Source organism: Aptenodytes patagonicus, chromosome 22 (assembly GCF_965638725.1).
Source record: "Aptenodytes patagonicus chromosome 22, bAptPat1.pri.cur, whole genome shotgun sequence".
Lineage (NCBI taxonomy): Eukaryota > Metazoa > Chordata > Aves > Sphenisciformes > Spheniscidae > Aptenodytes > Aptenodytes patagonicus.
This window is the reverse complement of record NC_134970.1, coordinates 4915896-4937847: the sequence shown is the minus strand read 5'-3', so window position 1 is coordinate 4937847 and position 21952 is coordinate 4915896. Positions and strand designations below refer to the sequence as shown.

General features: G+C 47.2%; 1 protein-coding gene across 4 annotated transcripts in view; it reads right to left on the bottom strand.

Moving 5' to 3' along the window:
• ANKS1A (ankyrin repeat and sterile alpha motif domain containing 1A) overlaps positions 1 to 21952 on the bottom strand; it is a 110875-nt gene that overhangs the window by 42161 nt on the left and 46762 nt on the right. For 3 of the 4 annotated variants that reach the window (XM_076357977.1, XM_076357976.1, XM_076357978.1), the window contains exon 12: positions 14444 to 15015. In XM_076357977.1, the coding sequence (XP_076214092.1) occupies positions 14444 to 15015 (572 nt within the window). Of the gene's footprint in view, positions 1 to 472; positions 524 to 14443; positions 15016 to 21952 lie in introns of all 4 variants that reach the window. The other variant, XM_076357975.1, reaches the window with a different exon arrangement.

The following is a 21952-nucleotide window of genomic DNA, read 5'->3' as shown; positions in this document are numbered from 1 at the left end:
CTTCCATAGGCAGGCACCGAACCCAAGCTGCGGCAGGGTTTCTGGGATAACTGCCACAACCCTGAGGGCTCGCTGCAGAATTTGGGTCTCGAGGTCAATTCAGTTCAAGCTCCAGAAGTTTAAGGGCATTAAGCTTTGAAGATTTATGTCAATTATCTTCATTACAAGGTATATTTCTAAGCTGGAGCCGCTCTTGTACCTACTGTCTGGGATCTTTATCTAAAAGACATTTACTTCAGCGCATCTGGAAGCCTGTGAGGTTCTTCAGTCTCATGGGATCATTTGGAGCAAGAATCACTTGGTTCCAGCCAAGCTTTTCCTATAACCAGTCACCAAGAGGGGAAAAAAAAAAACACCCATAGGTGGGGAGGGAAGAGAGGAGGCGAGGAGAAAAGCGTGTTTGTTCAAGCAGCCCCAGCTCCCTCCGACTGTCTCCCAGCAACAGAGGCAAAGCGCTTTGCAGATCTCTTACGCTGTGCCGGGACCCAGCTCTGAAGACGTGCGGGGACTGCTGCCGGTGCTGCTGGGAAAGGCAAAGAGCACAAGAGCATGTTTCCGTGGCAGATTCAAACCCCACATTTGCAGTCCCTCTTTGGTCAGAGCTACGACTCTGAACGTTATTTGGCAAGAGCCAGGTAAGCTCCCTCCCATCAGATGCTCATTACAAAAAAAATCCCATTTATTTCCTAGCTTTTTTGCACTGGTAGAGCCAGCATTTCACCCTCCCCCACCGCATTCCATGCTTGGATGCCCTCTTCAACCTTTACCCACTTGCAGTTTTGCTCTTTCACAATGCAGGACAAAGGATAAGAGAAAGTTTTAACTTGATTTTAAGAAAGGTCGGCTCCTCTGCTGTGTTTCTCACTGGGAAGAACCAATGCCTACTGCAGTACTATGGCCCTGGAGAGGACGGTGCACAATAAGAGGACTTTCCCCATCTTTTCACTGCCTTTAAATGTAGGTAAGTTTTCTAAAAACAACTTCTCCCCCACGCATGGAGGTAACAGGTGCCCAAAAGCTGCAGACAAGAGGGCAACGTGAATCCAGATCACAACCCGCTCTGCTCTCAACAGACTGGATGAGTTCCCCTGCCCAGGGCAGGTCGCCACAGTCTGACACCGTGAAAAATTTGCTTCCTTCCCTGCATCCCTTTTCCATAGCTGGATTCAAACTGCAAATTAACTCTGGGTGCCAGGCCAAGTTCACTTGTTTCCATCGCACTGCCCTCCCCTAATATGAGAGGGACTTGATGCTTTTCAGGTTCAGTCCCCAGCACTGACAGTTCTGCAGTCAAAACACAGCCGTGAGGGCTTGCAGGTGCTTCTCCAGCACTGAAACACCCACGAACTTTTCCTCAAAAGCAGAGAATTGCCCTGTGCTATATAAAACTGAATGGTAATGAAATAATCACATGGCAAAGGACTACCTTTCACAACCCATCCTTTGCTAAACGTCAGTTTGATCTGGAGGTGGTCACCGTTACGCACGGTCAAAACTGTATCACAATTAACGCAAAGGGAAATCCTGCTTCATACCCTCGGCTCTCCACAAAAAGAAAACACTCTCCCAAGTCACACACCAACTCAAACACCGGTTTATTGCTGATCATCTCGATTTAACTGTTAAGAGGTTGCAAAGATAAGAATACAGGGGAAGGACACAAACCTAAAGAGGGAATGAACGCTTTAAAGCATCCCTGTCCTCCACAACCAGTCCTCAGCTGCACTCTACGGCACTAAGATGGGGCTGGAAGAGAAGATACCTTGAAAATAGCCTACGTTACAGTTTTTTAGGCTGTTCTTTCCCAGTGGTTAATTATTAAAATACAAAAATACCATGTTTAAATATAGCGCTGCAGTTCAGACTTAGTTGTAGCCTGAACACTCAGTTCCGATTTGTTTTGGCTTAACCTGTTTTTTTCCACTGAAGCACCGAGCGTCCGTCCCTGAACAGGTTGTGGGGTGGGGGGGTTTTATGTTTTTCTTTTACACCCACAGAAATAAAACCGCAAAATCCTTTTGCCTCCTAAATTAATACAATCATGTCTGTTATTCCTAATCTAGAGGGGTAGCTGGCTCCACGCTATAAAGATATTTTAGCCAATGAGGCCCGAAACCCTACCAAGAAAGGAGACAAACTATTGCAAAGCTAAAATACTTTGGGAGAAGGAAAAGGCTGCAAGGATGGGAGAGAGCCCTTCAGCAAACCCCGAAGCAAGGGGTGCGATGGGAAAGGAACTGCAGAGCGGTTACCGGGATTGAAGCACACCGATTTATTTTCACATTTGCTTACATTTTGCCGAAGAATAAAAATACCCCAAAAAAAGGAGCTGGGTGCGGCTGAGAGTCATCCCGGGGCTGGGGAAGTGGTAAGCTCTTCCACGCAGGCAGGCAGCCACGAAAACATAGCAACTGGCAATTCACTCCAAAACAGAACTTTATCTTAAAACAAACTATCCCAAACGACTGAGTTTTGATTAATGGAGAAAAAGGTATTTGTTTGTAGAAGGCCAGTAAAAGCCAAGCCAGCTTGGAGGACACGCTGGATGCTGAGGTTTGTTCTGCTGGCAAGACAGAAGACATTTCAACACCAGAGTCCTGCAAAGTAATTCCCCACTTCACAGCACTCATGGCAGAAGCATCTAATGGCTTTCGACGTGAGCAGGAAGCAAGATATCTCCCTTCCTCTGATACCACCCTGCGTGACCGGCGGGAGACAGGTCCCGCATCTTCTGTGAAGACAGCGGTGCCAGGTACAGGGCACCGAAGCCTCCAGGGACCCTTCTCCTCGGAGGGCACGCGTGGCCCCGCAGAGGCATCACTCCGCAGCCAGCCCTGATACGCTTCGTTTCCACTCCCCTGCCCTGATGGACGTGAAGCCGCCGTGTCCATATTAATCTCTCCAGTTTTTCCTCCCCAGAGCCAACGCTGAAGTTTGGAGCCAGCGAGTCCATTGAGAGAGACAGAGGACAATTAAACAAGTCCCGGGGTCTTTTCTCACCAAAATAAAAGACAGCCTCATGCAATACGAGTTGTCTGCGGCAACTCATTTGCATGCAGGGAAAGGAAGCTTCATTCAGAAAGCACAAAATTGAGCAGCACTCCATTAGCATGACACTCACCCCGGTTCGGGGACATCTTTATGCTACTGGAGCTTTCCGGAAGGGGCTTAGTAAAACCTCACCTACGGCTGAAAAGCCCTTACGTTTACCATCAATATAAATGCAGAAGTTTTGTTCTCAGTCTCCGCATGCAGCATCAGTGACTCCCAAGGACATAGCAAGGTTGTCCTGGGAGAAGAAAAAAAAAATACATATACATGTGCATGCCAGCATTTGGATGACCAGGTACTGCCGAGAGCTACAGCTATCCTACCCCAGAGGGTTTATAAGCAGGGTTTCCCCCTCCCTCCGTCCCCTCCGAGAACAATAGGCGGTCAGAGCATCCAGCTGCTTCGGACAATGATCTGCACTGCTGTTCTGCAGCTCCGCAGGCGTAACACCCCGCGCTTGCATCCCCCAGCCAAGCTCCAAGCTCTGAGCCCCACAGAACAGCTCCGTTTAGAGTAAATGCATGCTTCCCCGCTTCGAAATTAAGAAGGCCAACCAGAAGGGGAGGTTTGCGTATGTTAACTAGGAGGTTGGAAGTGTGCCTAAGACACCAGGCTATGTCGGCCAACCTTTCCACGCAGTGCTCTCTTTCCAACACCTCCCTCACGCACACAAACACACGCTCCTTTGCAGGGAGCTTATTTCTGAGAAGCCAAATATTACCATTAAAATCCAGATATGCCTTGATATACAAAGGAGAGCCCCTTGGATGTTTTTATCCTGGAAAAACAGCTTTTAGAGTTAACTCAGGGGCACTGAAGAGCTCCTCCAATGAATTGTTTTCCCTTTAAATCACTGTAACAACTTCAGACTTGTTAAATCAGGTACGAACACGACGAGATGTAACAGATTGCTTTATTCTACTGCTCTTCACAGGCTCCTCACTGCTGCATCAGCCCCTGACACCTGGGAAGCCTGAATAGGCAACTACACGCTATCATCTAGGGATGGTTTAGAGTTGAAGGTGTGTCTGCACACATACTTATACGCAAACACATGTAACTACAGCATGTTGCCTCTGGGAACAAAACCAGCAGAAAACGGCTTTTTTTTTTTTTTTTCTTTTCCTTGAGGTGCTTTCTGTGCTTCAGCAGATCACCCAAAGGTGACAGCAGCATCCCCACCTCTGCGACACGGGGGGGACTGTCAGCTTGTGCCATCACTAAGAGCGTTAGGAGACAGCGGACCAGGGTTTCTCCTCAAAACCTCTCCTGCCTGGTGCTTCTTGAGCTTACCTTCCCTTATAGCCTATATAGCCTTATAGTATACCTTCTGGTATCACGCATCCACTGCCCGTCTCTTTGAGCTCTGCACATAGCAAGGAAAAACCCCGCGTGGGGTCAATGCCTTCTGCTTCCTCTGTGGCCCCTTCCCAAACTGGCAGCTTTAAATCGCCAGTCCAGAAGCCTGGTCACAAGGAAGATAAGCTATGGCACGCCTGCACATGCATCAAAGAAACAGAAACACTGAGCAATAAAGTTATTCGGATAGAAGTCTATAATTAAATAAAAACACACAGAAACAAATGGCACACTATCTACCATACGTATGGTATTAGTGCATTATAATGACACCCTGCAGCATAAGCATAATTAAGAATATATCAGGATTCCCATTATAAATCCTTATTATTCAGGGGTTCATAACCTGTTGTACAAACTCGCCTGGGGCTGGAGCTCGGCAGACAAGATAGCAGTTCCAACAGCATATTTTATTCTTGAAAGCTACTCGAAAGCTACCCAAAGTTGGGTTTAAAGGTTATCAGTATTTTGAATTTCTGCAATTCCAAGTAAGTGTCAAGGGTTAAGTTTTCATTATTTCTATGCTTCTACAACTGAGGGATGGGGCAGATTTGGTTTGAAATTGTTAAAAAAACCAGACAAGCTGCTTCTACAGTTTAAAAACCCCTTTGAGTACAACAAACGCCTCCGATTACGAAGTGACCAGTCTCATTACAGCCTAATGGGCTAGCTGGAAAAAGCAGGGGAGAAAAATAAGGGTGTGTTAGGTCAACGGACGATGCTGGGGAAGCACAGAACGCCTCCATCTGATGCTTCCATTTCGTACCAATGCCACAGCAACAAACCCCAAATACAGCAAAGGTAAGATCAACCATGAGCTGTATGGTTGCCTGAAAAAGATGATCTCTCCTGCACACAAAGTCTCTCAACCTTCAATATCATGGTTGCAAGTTTGCGTCAGGCACTTACAAGGTGACTCTAGCCGAACACGAGATGCTGCTAGCCGTTTCCAACTGTTGTATGGATTTTCTAGTAAACAAGAGCAAGTTATTCTGGGGTTGCTGGGAGGAAAAAGAAAGCAGAGCTATTTAATCAAGATTTAGGATTTTCTTTTTTAATTGCTGACTTGTGAAATCATCTCTCAAGAGATGCGGTACACGGTCCGGAGGGGACGGAAGAGGTCAGCACAAGCAAATGACTCAAGCGGCAGTTGCACAACGGTGCTGAATACCAACACCCTGCGCAAGAGCGACGGCCTGAATGAAAAAACAGATTTAGCCTTTTTGAGCATCTCAAAATTAATACCCAATTTACGCCACGAGTCCCGTAAATGGCAATAACGCCCCTTAGCTGATACTTCCACATTTTCTAGGCTTCTCGGTGCAGTGGTAATCGCACTGGCCCAACTCCTCCTGCTTCTCATTTCAAGTTTAGGAAACACATGGTGAAAAGACACCTCAGACAGCCTTCCCCAGCAGCCATACCGAAATGAAGTCCACTACATTTGACATGCTGCTTCGTGTTTATTAGCTGTATCTCTACGCACTTGCTGCTCTTGCAGCCCGCGGCCCAGTAAAGCGAGGCACGGTGAGCGCCCAGGGTCACACGCTGAACTCGCTGCAGCTTCCAAGCATTTCGCAGATTCACAATAATTGAGGCTTGACGTGACAACAGGACAGATAACAATAGAGGGGCCAAAGCCAACAGAAAGGCAGCTTTTCTAAAAGCCAACACGACGCAGGCTCAAAATACCGCCATGATTAGGGCGCTCGCAGGCGGCGGGCAAGCCAAGAAGATGCTGCGTGCAGACGTTCATCTGGGAGACAATATAACAGGTGCTGCTTTAACAGCAGTCAGGTCCTGCCTGCTTCCCTGTTTATCCTGCTGATGCAAGACACAAGTGATCTAAGGCATTTTCCCCAGAAAAGCCTTTGGTTAACGGCTACCTGATATTACTAACTGATATCGCATCCCTGAAGGTGGAAGCAAGGCTGCTGAGACCCAGCTGGGACACGTCCTCGGAGCAGAGGGATGGCTGGATCGCAGCATGCACCAGGATCTCTGAAAGGGATGGAGCTGCAAATATTAAGAGCAAGAGGAGGATCTGGGACAATGCCTGCTGGCTCCTTAGCGCAAGTGTAGTCCTGGGAAATTTGGATCTGGGCCATGGATCTCATTTCTAGATTGGTGACAGCACATAAACCACTTCTGGTTTAGTTCGTGATGCTTCGGCTTATGTTCAACATCACCATCCCATAGAGCAGAAGCCTCATATTTCATCGCCCAGTATATTCTATGTATACAAAAAATACCAGCTTTTTGATACCTTTGTTATGAACTCAGCATAACAAATACCAAAGGCCTGGAAAATATAATGCTCAATTTGCTAATTCAAACCTAAACTACAAAAGCAAGCCTGTTGTTTGAGGCACATTTCAACACTTAAACTTCAGGGTTCCCATGCTATATCCCCCTCCAGCAGCATGTGCTTTCCACACACAACGCGAGGACTCACTGAATTTATTTATTTCAAGACATTCTGCAACTGTTCGTTAGTGATAAAGGCGCACACATTTTCTGGCTTAATATGGTCTCTGAGAAACTCATTTGGATCCGGCTCAGGGACTGTTGCTTCATACCACTCTCCAGTCTGTGTTTTTGTACAAATCCCAGAATTACAAAACTGAACACATACCAAAAGGAAAGGAACTGATGGTATATATTTGTATTTCACAACCAACGTGCGGTGGATCTGCAGTTTCAGAGCCCTCCAAATATCAATATTTTTTGACAAATACCCAGTAAAATTCGACGTTAACATGACAAGAAAGATGGCCAAATGCGACAATGCATCTGCTCGTAACAGTGAAACGGCTGGACGCTGCTTATTTTGAGCTTAAAATAAAAGGCAAAAACCGCTTAAGAATACCAAATCAGTTCACCGTCTTCACAGCTATGTTTTCATGCTCTCGTGTCCTAACACGCAGAGCCAAAAATGATTTGTTTGGCTCTTGGTGCAGAGGTTGTCTCCAGCGTGCAGGATGCAACACAGGATGGTGAAGCCCGCTTGGAGACCTCGGACAGAGCTACAGAAATGTTTTTTTAAAAATAAAAGCTTCTGAAGTGCTGGAAGATGCGACGTTAAGTGGAAGAGAACATAATGAAAGACTGAATTTAATAAGGACACCGAGGCCGGACATTTCTGTTCCTGAAAAAGAGTCCCGAAAAGGCTAACGATCACAAGATCGTTACATAACCAAAATAGCCGTCAGAGCACGAATAATTTACATAAAAGAATCAAAAGCTTCTGATTGAGAAATACCGAGTTAATACACTTGAAAAGTTAACAGAAACACAGCAGCAGTGGACTGAAATTGTTACATTATTCTAGTGCACTGGATGCACACACGCTAATTTAGATCCACGTTCAGCCTGTAATTGGTGACCTATAAATAAGAGGAGAAAAGAAGTCACTGTGCATTTAGATCTGGATTGAGGGCGTTTTCACAAATCCTTTTGAATGCATGGATGGAAGGTTTCTTCCACGCACAGGGTAGCCGATAAGCTGCTACGTCTCACTGTATTTTGCAAACCTGCCTTAGGGAGAGCTGCCCCGGATACCCGTCCGGTTCCAGATGAACCGATACGATTCAAAGAGCTGGCAAATATAATTCTTGTTATGTCTAAACCTTGCTGCTAAATACGGGAATAAAGCATGCTTGGTCTTTACGTTTGCCTTTCAGACCAGGACACCAAATGATTTTACCTACGAAACTGGCAAATTGTCTTAATTTGACTTGGATCGGCTTAGCTCGGTGTTGGTTTATAATTTTAACAGGCTGGCCATTTGCAATAGATGCAAAGCAAACCTGTAAGGTGGAAACACAAAAGCTTTCACTTCAAAAAGTTAATCAGGATGGAGGAAATCTTGCCATTGGGGCAAAGGGAAAAGAGATTCGACACGAGGGATGATGTAAGAATTCCTGACCTTAGCACAGGAAAAACAAGAGGAAACGTTGGGATCTGGAGATAATAGAATAATCAGACCAATAATTAAGTTAAAATCCTGATGGACATGCTTATTTGGAATAGCAGAAATCAGAACAAAAATACTGACCACATTACTGCTTTTCCCCTAAACAAAAAAAAAAAATGTAAGACATTTCAAACAGGCAAAGGGAAAACTGGAACGAGAGCTTAGAAACAGAGGGCCGGCTCCAGGCAAGGGACATCGGCCGAAAAGCATGCCAAGCACACCTCGCTTTGAAAACAGGCTCTGCCTGGTCCCACAAGGCAAACCCAGGGCGAATGAAGCACTAAGGTTTAAACACCTGAACCAAAAGAATAAATCAAACGTTTCAGGAAGCGTAGGCTGCTGGCAAGCGAGGAAGGAGCCTTGTGACCCGCGCGGCAGGGATGTCCTTGGACCATGCAGGACCACTCGAGCCAGAGAAGCGATGGCCAGCCTGCGTGCCGCAAGGTGGTACGAATGTGGAGAGGCTGAACATACTGTTTTCTCAACTGCGTTTCTCACTTGAGACACCAGTGTTTTGATCTACAGCACGGGTCATACGGGAACTGTTACCCGGCAGGTAAGGTGCACGAGCTTGTCCGAACAAAAACCACCGAGCTTTTACAAGATGCAGTTTCACCAGGCACAAAAATAGCAACTCTCCCCCTGCATAACAAGGGAAATATTTGCATTTTCTTTCAACACCAGCTCGCAGCTCTGAATTTCAACTTCTGGGTGTCTTTTTAAGGCAGTGGCAGGTTTTGCATCAAGAGCTTTCCTGAAAGTTTCACACTTCAATGCAAATGTTCTTAATCCTCAACTGTAAGCGTGTAATTAAGGCACTAATTCCACTAGGAACTTAAGCACCCAAGCAGTCCCGACAAGGTTCACGGAGCTCAAGTATTTAAAGCCACCCCACAGCAGCCACAACCTCTAACAACTTGCTCCCCAGCTCTTCAAAACCTGTGATGGAAGGCACGACAGATGTGCCATTTACTCCTGGCATCTGTCCTTACATGACATTAAGACCCCAAAAATGGGTCAGCAACAGGTGAAACACCACGTCCACAGTTACTGCAAATGGGAAAGATTTCCTTCTGCGACGAGAGCGAAACATGGAGCACCACTGCAATTATTCATAGGAGATGATGGTTGCCCAGTGCCTTAATTAGCTACAGAATATTCATTAATTCTTCAACTAATTCACTTAGGGAAAAAACGCATCAAAGTGGTGGACTGTGCATCTCCTTTTTTCTAAAAAAAAAGCTAAAATAAAATACATGTTTTATTCAGTTCCCAAAGTTTCTTTTGAAGAGGTTTTAATCTCTTCCTAAAAGAGCTAAAGACAGAACACAAGGCAACTACCTCATTTTGTGAAATTGATGCTGGAACCTCTGAGCCCAGCATTCATTACAAATTCAGCATCGGAGCCACTTACTTGATAGCAGACAGCTGGAAGTGGAGGATTAAGGGCTGTCAGGAGCCAGGTCTGAGGCTAATTCTCAGTAGCCTGCCTCATTCTTCACCCCTGAACACTTAACAGATCATTTTTCTCACTGATACCTATGACCCAAGGAGAGCAGCTAAACTCAAACATCACCGTGCCTCAACTCCAGACGTCTCTGTTCGGAGCGTGGACGCAGATATGGGCTGGTGACATCAGGTTGTACAGATGCACCTCCCGGACCATACACGTATCAAGAACAACCACACTGCAAGCCTGAAAACAAAAAAAATCCCCCGAGCAGGGCATCCTGGCTGCACTGCCGCACAGGCAGGAGCGCGGGGTACGAAGCAGAAACGAACAACCGGCGATAACTGCAGGAGCAGCGGTGCATTGGAAACCTATCACAAAAGGCACTAAACCTCAATTCCTGGAGCCGAGACACTGCCCAACGTTTTCGCGTTTTGCTGAAGCCAAACATCTCCCCTCTTCCTCCTCCTCTACAAATGGAGCTCATTTATCTGCTGTTGGCATTTAGCGGTTTTCACTTCATCACCTCACTTGGTCCTGCGAGAAGCGAGGCTGCATAGGACGCGGCTTCCAAATACCCCTACATGGCTTTTATCAACCTGACAGCATCTAAAGGACAGAAAGCGTTTGTCACAGCCCGACTTCTTCTCAAGCCACCACAGTTTCTAGAGGACTATTTTACAACATCCTCAAGCCCAGCCATCGTCCTTCCGCTGCTTCCCCCAGGAAATTACATCCCCGCTAATTCCTCTCACTGTCAGGAAGCTGCTTCCCCAGCGGAGCTGTGGCAGCTCAGTGAGTGACTGTGATAAAGTTTTACTTCGTCTCGGTCAGGCGCTCTCCTTTAGCGCAGACACGCTGATCTAGCAAATGGATAAAAGGACCTGGGAAAAAAAACAACGGAAGCTGGGGCGGGGGGAGAAAGAACCGTTCAACACCTAAACCTGGCCGAGAGCGATCAGATAGCATGGGCTCAGAATAAAACAAAAGTTGTTGCATACCCCTTAGCCTTTGTTAAACAGCTTACTGTTCATATTAGACATGTATATGTTACCTTTCATCCATAGAGACCTGGAATAGCTTATCAGCAAGAGAGAAATCAGGTCAGCCCCTCCTGGACCGCACGCTGCGGGTGGGACGGTTTGCTGAGCAAACTCTAAGGGGCTTCAGTACCATTTTGCACGACGCAAGGTTTGCCTGCCTACGGCAGGGCTCGTGCACGGACCCGGGCAGGCACGCAGGGCTGGAGCGGCTCTGCAGAGAAGGAAGGCAGAGCAGATGCGAGTTAATCTGCCCTGGAAAGGGGGCTGGCAGCCGAGCCGGGCACCAAGAGCCCCCCCTCCTCCCTCAGGAGTGCAAACACAGTTTATTCTCCTATACAAAATTCACAGCGAGCTGTGACTGTCGCCTACTCATCTCACGGCTGCTAAATATTTATGAACCGATTACAAAAAACAAATTTATCACTTTAGCCCTCAGCCAAGTTTGGAAGGATTCAAATATTTATTCTGACTAGGAGCTTTACCCCCTCACACACTTCCTCTCCCCCACCTTGCTTCCCACTCAAGCGGAGGATCGAGCATTTTCGGTCCTCACCCCTCTCTCTGGGCAATGCATTGCTGTTTGCGTTAGTAATTTCTCTGGCTTGCTTGCAAAGAGTTTCTATCCGACAGCAGCTGCAGGGAGGACACCACGTGTGCACTCGCACTCCCACGAAGGAGCCGGTGGGTCAGGAGGCAGACGGGACGCACGCTGAACGCCCTTTGCAGCACGGAGCACAAAGCAGCGCTGTCGGCATCTGTTATTTGGGCCAGGCCCTCGGAGCAGGGGAGCTGCAACTGGGAACAGGGACGAGCTTTGCCAAGTGAATCATTTCTTCCCCATCCCACCCTTTTGGCAAAGCCGGCACCACCTTCCACTTCCAACAAAGGGCATTGGCAGCGCTCGGCTGGGGAAGGGACTTGACCCTTCGCTTCCAAACAGCAGGTTTTCCTGCTGTCCCTGGTCAGCGAGACTGGCTGAGCAGAGTCACCCATGGCCCAGAACGATGCTAGCTCAGCCTCTGCCACGGATCCCATCTGTCCACGGACATAAACAGGTCCCTCCCCAAGTCCCCGGCGCCTCGAACAGACACACCTACTGCTGGCAAGGCCAGTGGGCAAAATCCTCAGCTTGTTTGCTACAGCTGCATGTTGCATAGAGCTGCACACGGATCACTTTCCTCCTCAGTTGCCCGCATAAAGACTATTAAAATTAACAGAATAATGCATATAAATCTGCCATTTTTTCCCCTCAACACAGAGGAAGAGCCAAATCATTGCTAACAGGGGTGGCTCAACAAGGTTTTATATTAGCCTGGTAAATTCAGAGGCTGCAAGTTGCATTAATTCAGAGCAGCTGCATTATCCCATTCAGGGAACTAATTAAACCTCCAACAACAGCACTACATTTATGTTTAAATCTCATTGTTGCCATTATGACCAGCCAGATCAGTCCCTTTCTGCACATACAAATCACTGCAAAAAAAAACCACCCCAAACATTCCCCACAGGTGCATCTTTACCATTTCTTACCAATCATAGGAGTCTGCTTTCGGATATTTCATAGCAAGACCTGGCCTGACTATATAAACTACTATCACAGCAGCTCCCTTTTATGCTGCTTCTATAGAAAATTGCTCTGCCCCGTGAACCGTGCCCCTCCCGCCAACAGCAAAGAGCGCAACCGTTGCACCAGGAGTCAGAGTGAGACCCCAAATGCCTCTATACAGCCTTTGGAAATTAAAGAGCAAATCAAGCTGAAGGCAGTGAATCACCAGCTGCTGGCTTGTCCCCCTTCTTGTGAGAATATTTAACCTTACATAGTGTTTTTCAGTGGGAACAAAAACATTCTGCAAAAAGAGGCTATCGCCATCTCACAGATGGGGAAACTGAGGCAGAGAGGAGAAACCTTTGTCCAGAATCATTCAAGCCGGCCTGTGACAACCATGAGACCCCAACGCAAATCGGTGCTCCGGCCACAGGATGCTCCTACCAGGTTAAAGCCATTCCACAAAACGTTTAAATTACACCAGAAACCAGGAAGACAAATAAAATCATCAGGTTTTGATAGTACAAATTTTTTTAAGTTAGACCTGCCCCGTTGTAGACAGGTGTGAATTTTTCACGTTCTTTCTTTGATTTCCTCACCTCAACATAACAGGAAGGAAAAGCAGATTTTCCTCCTGTGGCTTGTTAGGCTGACACTGGGTGGAAGTAATGCTTTTTGTTTACAAGCAGGGAAGCAGATCTGCGGGTTCATTTCTCCGCGCAGAGGAAGCACAGGCACACTAACACTTGACCTCTGCTACTAGTGAAGTCGTGCACCACTGTAAAGCCAAAGGCTCCTTCCCTTTCAACGTTTGCTGTAAACAGTTCGGTTAGGCATGAAAAGCGCAGTGAAAGTTATCTGGTCCTCTCAAATAAGCCTTCTGCTGCAGAATCTTTCGCTCACAGTCATAGTACAACTGACCCAGGTAATTAACAGCAAAGCCTCTACAACCAAAACAGCTACAGAGAAAACCAGATATGTTTGGCAACCCTGAAACACTGCAGGGAGTGAGAGGGAGTGAGAACATGAACTGAAAGATGGGCTCGTACTGAGGAGGGATTCCGACTTTGCTTTTAGCATCTTTGAATACCTCCCTCTTCCACAAAAGATGATTTTTATCTCCGTGCCAGGATCGGAGAGGCAGCTGAGCATCGGTCAGCGCACAGAGGACAGGTGAGCAGGGCCACAACCGTCCCATGAGTTTACACGCCCGGCACACAGAGCTCCACACCCCCAGCACCACACCAGGGGTTTTATTTCCTTTCAGTGTACAAAGAGTGGTTCATCTGAGCTTATCTCTTCCGCAGCGCTGCTGCTCTACCAGCAGAGAATCATCTCCAAAGAATGTTTCAGTAATGCTGCGGTGCTGAATTTCAGAGGGACACTTAATCTCGCCTGAGTGGTTCACTAGGGCCAACTTTCTGAGCATGAAATATTTAACTATCCATGGGCCTCCTGTACTATAATAAAGTGACTTCTAACAAGACTCTGAAATAAATACGCAAAGAGGAAAGCGGGAGCTATTAAATACAGAAAACACAGCCTAATTACTCTCTTCCTTCCATCCCCATGAACCCAGGACACCGCTTACCCCCTCAGCAGCAGGGACCCAGAAACAAAACATCTCCTCCGGATGCTGGGAGAGTCGAATTGCAAAGAGGAGATCAACACAAAGATTTGTGAGGAGCACTGTTATCAACTATCCCTCACTTCGGGGATGTAAAAACTTATCTGGCTTGCCTAAAAGAAACCAAGTCCTGTATGTGAGCAACTTAAAAAACTTTGAAAAGCCCCTCACTTCTCGCAATTCTGCTTCTCCCCCACTCCAGTTTAGCCTGTCTTTTGGCATTTAACACCTTAAAGACTTACAGGTGAGCATTTGCCTGTTAATGTGATATGAGAGTTAGTAAAAGTAGTGAAAACCACCCAGGACCCCCTCCAAAGGCCAGTGCAGTAGAGAGGAGCTCATGCTGTACAGATTCATTCCTGGCACAGAAGCTAAGCAAGGTCAGCCTTACCTCATCCCACTCTGAAGCGAAGGACGGGGACTTCTCCAGCCTCTTCTTCCCAGTGCTGCAGTTCGAGAGCGATTCGCTCCGGCTCCCCATGGCATCGTCCTCTGTCGGAGAGCAGGTCAGAAGATCAGAGTCCGATTTGGACAAGCTGCGGCTGAGTTTAAGCTCGGCTTTGGGCTTGCTCCCCGGGTGGGCTCTGCCCACAGCTCTGTCCCCCTCTTCCTCAGCACCACCGGGGTGCTGTAGCACGTGGGGCGTGACTACAGTTTCAGGATCCGCCCGGTTGACGTGCGTGTGCTGGATGGTTGCGTAGACCACTTTCTGGTTTTGGTCTGGAGAGCTGGTCCGTACTGATCCAGAGGCAGGTAAGTCAGCATCCTCCAGCTGCATAGCAGGTGGGTGGCTTGTAGCTTCCGTGCCTCCTTTCTCTGCGGAGGAAACAAGCCTGAAAGGGTCCTCACTTATCTCACAGATCGGGGAAGAACCGTGAAGCAACCCTGAAAACTGCTCTGGAACCTGGATGTCCTGGCCGTCGGCAGAGTCCTGGCTGCGGCTGCCACTGCTCCTCCTGTGGTCTTCAAGGGGATGAAAATGGGGGAGGGGGAGGGGGAATTAAAAACATGGAAGAAGCAGCAAAATTCCAGCTCTCCCCTTGCCCTCCCTCAGCAAGGGAGGGAGAGATAAAGAGAGAACAGTTCAGTATTGTTCCGCATGCTCAACTTGTACCCAAAGTCATGGCATTTATGAAATTCCAAACACTGGCCTGATTTATGCAATCTGGCAGCTCTCCTTGTTGTTTTATTCCTGTTAACACTAACTATCAGGCCTTGCTATATAAGGCTAAGAGAAGTGCTAACTATATCCTGCAGAGAGAGCAAGTGAGGTAGGAGAAGCAGAGACGGAGGCTCCTGGAACATCTGATACATTTCCATAAAGGCCAAAGTGTTATTTAGAGCAGCGCTCCCTGCTCTTGGCACGAGCTGCAGGGTGGGAAAACTTCTGGACTGTAATCAACCTGCGAATTCCAAAATCCGCTCCCCAAAAAAAACACTGCTTTCCTCCCTAGTGGTTTCCGAGTTTAACCTCTCCTCCTTACTCAGGGGAGAGAAATAAACAGTTTATGCAATAAAAAACTTGATCAAAAAGTCTCTCTTGCAAGCAAACCACTGAACGCAGAATGGTCCGATCTACTAACGCAGCGAGCTGCGTGGAGTACCGTCTGTCCCAGAAATATGACACTGCTACTCAGCTACTCCTGCACCAACACCTTTAATATCAGGTACCAGGGTCCTGCATAAATCATGAATAATTGACTCATCCCAATTGCCAAGCGCGTGCACAGACATACGTGTACTCACCTTGGTCACATTACACGCATTCGAACTGCAAAAGCGAACCTTTGTAAAGCTAAGTATAACTTCTATTTACCAAGGATTCCTCTACCTGCCCATAATTGCTTGCAAATTTTAACCACTTCCATTTAGCGCTGAAGAAACACTCCTCGGTCTGAGGACCAAAAAAAACCACACTGCAAAGGAGCATTAAGGCAAAGCACCCCGATAACGTGGCTCTGAAATGGAAGGAGGACGTTCAGATGTGAAGAGGAAATTGCCTGCTTTGCAAGACAGCAGCTCTCAGAAGCCAAGGCGAAGGAATCCTCATTTCAGTGAGGGCAAAATACACTAATGAATTCTACTTAACTAAAAGCAGCCTATTAGCAACAACGGCGAGATCAACTCCTTCCCCCCAAGCATCCTTTCCAGCACTAGGCTTGACCAGGTCATTTTCAAACACTAACACCCATCTGGTTTGGTGGTCTGTCCTCACACCAGAAATGAGGCAGGAAAGGACTGAATTAGTCATTTGTCTTTGCAAGCCGCTCTAGGTCCTGGGGTCTCATGCACTCTGTGTTTGATAAGCGTAAGCTAGTCCTTCTTGCAGGCATTTGTTTACTCCACAGAAATGCTATAAGCAGCTTGCTCAGTTGGCAGCTGAGTCAGGAACAGCAAAAGCCCGAACGGAGGTTAACTGCCAGGGCAGCGCGCCGGCAGACCTCGCTTCTCGCTGGGATCAAGTGATGCGAGGGCTTATTTCATTCTGGATCCTATGAGTTAAAGATTCCAGGACAATGAAGTAGTTGTTGATTACCTTGCACGGGCACATAAACCACAAGTTCTGCAACCGAAGTTGCCAAGGGGGAGGCACAGCCCCTGCGGGCAGGTGGCGTCACCAGCATCGCTCCTAATGCTGGCTGGGGAGTGCCAACAGCAGCACCCGATCAGAAGATCTCAAGACCAGACTATGTTCAGCTACTTTGCATAAAGTTATGAAGCTTGTAATGCTGGAGAGAAGCCTTAGAAGAGATCAGACGTGCTGCATTCATAGGACAGACTGGTGTTAATAAGAAAAAGCTACCGACCTGGTAAGAGGAACACAGCATTGACGGGACAGTCACATTAACCTGATGGGGAGGGAACAACTTTTGCAAATTCAACAGCCTTTCTTCTCAACCTCTTTCCTTCCTTGGAAATCATTTCTTCCATTCCCCAGCTTAACCTTTACTGACATTTCTGCTGAAGGCAGAGAGGCGGCTGCTGAAAATTTATGCCACATGCTGGAACACTCGGGTCCAGCCAGAACAAAGTGCTCCAAATCCAGCTCCAGAGACTCACAAAAGGGCTCCTGTTGAACAGAAATCACAGCCGCCCATTCATCCTCAAGCCGATGAAGGACTTCGAAATACAAGGCAGCTGCCAGCGAAGGAAGGGATGAAGCAAGGGCAACAGCACTTGCTCAGAAGATGCGAGGAACATCTTGAAGGAGACATTTCAAGAGCGTTTCAGAGCCTGCCCTGAAAGCTGCAGACAGAAGAACTAATGTAGGAAGGAGTCATCTCGCTCCTTTCAATCACTGAGGTGCACATGGCAGGAACACTGAGGGTTCCCCAGGCCTTACCCTTTCAGGGTTTCAACTAAAGGTGCCTCAGGACAGCTAGCAGAGAGGCCAGAACAACCACTGGCCATCTTGGGAAGGTGTACCTTTTTGGGATAGGTTACTGACGTGATTCAGCTGATGTGCTGATCACTTTTCTCATGGCAGAGATGAACAGTACTCATTTTTCAAGTGTGTAGTACATTTGGAGAAGGGAAAAATAGTATTTAGGTGCTAGAATAGCAGAGAGACCCCAGTTCCACCTATCTGCTGCACTCCAAGGGATCTGAAAGCATCTTCCTCTGGTTACACCTTTTCACTCGAAGGGAGTCGTCCTTAACATAGGGACTTCTGTCCAACTCCCTTAGCTGATTTTACACCCAAGCACAGACATCTGACTGGTCCTGACTTCTTCAGCCAACGCCTGCTGCAGGTTTCACCAACGGGAGAGGTTGCTTCCAAGGCCTAACGGGAACAGGAGCATCTTTCTGGGTACAGACTGCTTCCCAGGGAGCACTCAGTTAAGACCTCCCCTGCCAGCAGACTGATGATTCCAGATACCGAGCACTTCCCTAAATTCGTAACACTAAGCTGCAACTGCCCTGCTCGATCAAGTTTCTTTCCCTATATATCACCAGCAGGATTTGTTTCATGCCCCTGGATTAAGAGAATGAAGCTGTTATTGCAGCTGCTTTCTGCTCAAGCTCCCCAACCTTAAAACTAGCAAGGGCATACGCTAGCCTCTAACTTTCATATAGAAAAGGATCCCCGTGCTACATCATGCCAGAATTTGTCAAGTGAGGAGCACGCTAATCTATCTCCTGTGGCATAAAAGGCCAGAGAAGAGAGGGAAGCTGGTGCTACTTTAGAGGTGCAAAAATAACCTTCAACTGCAGTAAAACTGAAACAAAGGCTCATTTACACAGTGAGGTACTGCATGTGAAATCCAGAAATGTACAATACGCTCCTGTATTAGTCTCAAGCTCAGTCATTTTGGGCAGAGTTTATCCCCCAAAAGCTACCTGAACTTGAGCTCATTTGGACTCCCTCCCCTATTCCCCTTTCAAGAAAGGGCAATAAAACACTGCCCTTAGTTGCTTAGTTGAGATCCCTACTGTGACTGCACAGAAGCTTCTAAATACATCATGACAGCAGAAATGCAGGCTTGGATCCGAGACATGGGAAAAAGGTCTGTCCTCCAGCCACGATAAAACCAAGGGAGGGCAGGTAGGCTGGTGGTTCTACACCACCGTTCATCTCACAGCAAACCAAGAGGTATCTGTCCCTTCTAACCTTTGTTTGCAATACCCATGTGTCCCCATAGATTCCCTATAGTGATACCCATCCCACTGCTTCTGCAGCCATGCTCTGGCTCTATGAAAAGATATTTTCTTTAAATCTCTCAGCATCATGTTCTGTCTTTCATCATTGGGTCAGATATCTGGTTTAGAGCACAGCCATACATCTGGTTGAGCCAGCACAACCATAAAGAAAAACTCTAGCAGGAGGAAGGAAAAAGTAGGGACTTCAAGCTGGGCTTCCTCTGGAAGCAGCACAGCAGAACCTCAACAAATCAGTTTTTAATAACCATTAGAAGGAACTAAGTCAGTCCTACCTGCAGCTGGTTACTGCTGACAGCACTTGTGGATGACTCTGCTGAGAAGCAAGACAGACATCAAAACTCAGAAGTATTTTCTGCATTCATCCTCCATCGGGTCTCTCTGAACACAGCAGGAGTTGCACAGTCTCCTCCTGGTCAGTTTGCCACTCTTGGCCTATTTACAAGTCCTGTTCCAAGGTCTGAACGCCCTGACTTCATGCATGTGATTGCACGGAGTTTCCTTACCGAAGGGGATGGGAGAGCATTTGGCTCAAACCACTTCTGATACTCTGCCCAAAACATTAAGCCAACTTTTCCTAGTGCTCCAGCACGTGACAGCAAACTGCTGTAACATACACAAAAGGCAACCCAAAGCCAGGCGGATAATACCACATTCATCTAGTCACTGGATACAAGACAACTTGCAGCAAGAGGAACAAAGGCAGCTATCAGATATGAAAGGCACCATTAAAAACAGCGTGCCTGAAATTCAGCCTTTCAGCTGTCCTGAAAAGCCCTTCTCAATAGCCCGCAAGAATCAGAGTCCTTCTCTTCTGACCAAAGGCTCCTCCAGAACTCATCAAGTAACATCTAGAAGCCCAGCCTCTTAGATCGAGGGCCAAGAAGCAATTCAAAGCCATGCTTCAGCCTGCCCCTTGTCTTGGGATTGAGCTGCTGCCTTTGATGCTCCAGGACCCTTCTGATCCAGAGGTGGGAAAATTCTCCAACACCCCAATTAAGGCTTCAGTCCCTCACTCAGCCCTTGTTTAACTTTTTGCCAAAACAACTCTGCTACTCCCTAAATGCAGCTTCCCCCCTCCCATCAGCATATACCTCGCGTTTCATGCTCAGCTACGCCTGCTTCCCCGTGCCCTTGTGGCATCTGACCCCAGCTACCGCGAAAGCCAGAAACATTTCCTTTTCTTCCCAGTGTAATAAAGCAGATTTCAAAGCTGATCCACCCTTCCAGAGCAGTTATGAAACTCGTGTGCAGAAAGAAGCAACCTGTAACGCTGTGAGAGAAAGCAAGAATGTACAACACAAAATAGCCAGTGCTAAAGACAAAAGAGAAAAATAGTCAGTGTCTCGTTTCCTACTGGGGTTGAGAAGCCTGAAGTCCCCAAGAGGACAAGCAGCAGGTGAAGGATGACATGGGGCCCTGTCAAAGCTCAGCTGCTCCTGCAGTATAGGGAGAGCTGCCAGCTGGGGACACTGCCACGCATGCAGCCGTGCCACAGGGAGCACTCTGAGATGTTTTGGAAAACAGCTGGTAACCCTCTGGAGAAGGGGGACAAACAACCGTGTCCCTTTCTCCGGGTCCACCACGAAGAGCAATGGGAGATGGCCCTGGCAAGCTTAAGAAATGCAAGAGATGAGAAATACATTGGCTGGGCCCCTTCCCCCTAGGAGCAGCTCTTTGCCCCCACCAGATCGAAGGCTCCACCGCATTAGTCATAGTGCTAATTGCATTTAAGAGAGTGAGCAAGTCCTGGAAGACGAGAAAACCCAACTGCATCCCTGGACTTCTCCCACCACATCAGTGGAAAGGACTCTAGGTTTGTTACAAACACACTAACACTTTCCATAGACTGCAAACCCTGAAGTCACAGCTATTATCTTTCTCCTGTATGTTAAGACAGGACTCTGCTCTGGACCCTTACTAGGCTAAAGATGCTTCCCACAACCTCTCCATGAAATGGCGCTTAGAGGGCCTGCAGTACCGACGTCTTCGGGTGTTCAGGGGAAGAGACTTGCATCAAGAACAAGCAGATGCATTACTCTGAGATTTTATTTTAATCTGACACATAATTACGACACACCTTCACTCCTATTAATCAAGCCTAGACATGGTAGCCAGAGAAAGGAGCAAAGCCATCAGGAATAGCTCGCACTTGAATAACCAGCAATAGCTGCACACTGAAAAGATAGCCTGAAAGCTGCTGGTTCAATGGCTGTCACCCAAGGACTATTCCTGGCTGAGACCGCAAAGCACCAACCTGAAAAGCATCCTAACTTTGCCTCCGGCAGCAAGTGGCTTTGGCAAATGCTGGTGGGAAAACAATGACCTCTTGTGCCACCCTATACGAGCTAGGAGTGCGGCAGGACTCAAGGAATGAAAGCTATCATGCTGCAAGAAGGAAAAAAAAAAAAAAAAAGAAAAAAGCTGCAGGTCTTACAGGGCAGTCAATGAGGCATCACATCAAGTTCTCATTATCCTCTGTTCATCCTCAAAGTGAGATGGTTTCCAGGTTTAGAGTCCAAACTCAATCCTTCCAAATTCCTGCTCGGGACTTTTGAATAAAGCAAGAGACGTTTTTCCTCTAAACAAATCTTTTGTTGTTGTTGTTGAAGGAAAGCCAAAATGCCCAGCAATAGCCAAACACAAGAGACAAGGTGTTCCCAGATCCTTTGTAAAGCACAGAAGTCCCTCTGGGACAAGAGAGACTAATTTGATACTTAACATGGCTATATAGTGGATTTCAAGTCAGTTCTAGAAAGGGGCTTGCTCTACACATGTTTGTTTTCCTCCTTTGTTAGTTTACATCTCAAATTAGTTTTAATACACAGCGGGATGTTGATTTTAAGACCAGGATAGCAGGGCCAATCATCTGCCGATACAAACATGCAACGCCAGCAGGTCTTCAAATTCAGCTGGATGGAGAATACGGCTCATTTAAATGCTTGCATCAGTTCATCTCACTTGTAACAACACGGCACAGCCTTCCACCCTTCTGCATTTGCTTGGCTGTGCACAAGATCTGCTTATTTTCTAAGTTAACAGAGTAGGTCCTCCCAATCTCTTAGTTGTCACAATAGCAGAGTTGCCCTTCCTCCGTGTACATTTTGTACAGGAATGTTTAGATCTCTCCTTTATAAAAGTGAAGATTACCAGGAAACAAAACAATTGCAATCCAGACCCCAGCCACCCACCCAACAAAGTTTAATTGTTCCAGTTACTCTCTGCCCTCTATATTTGCCTT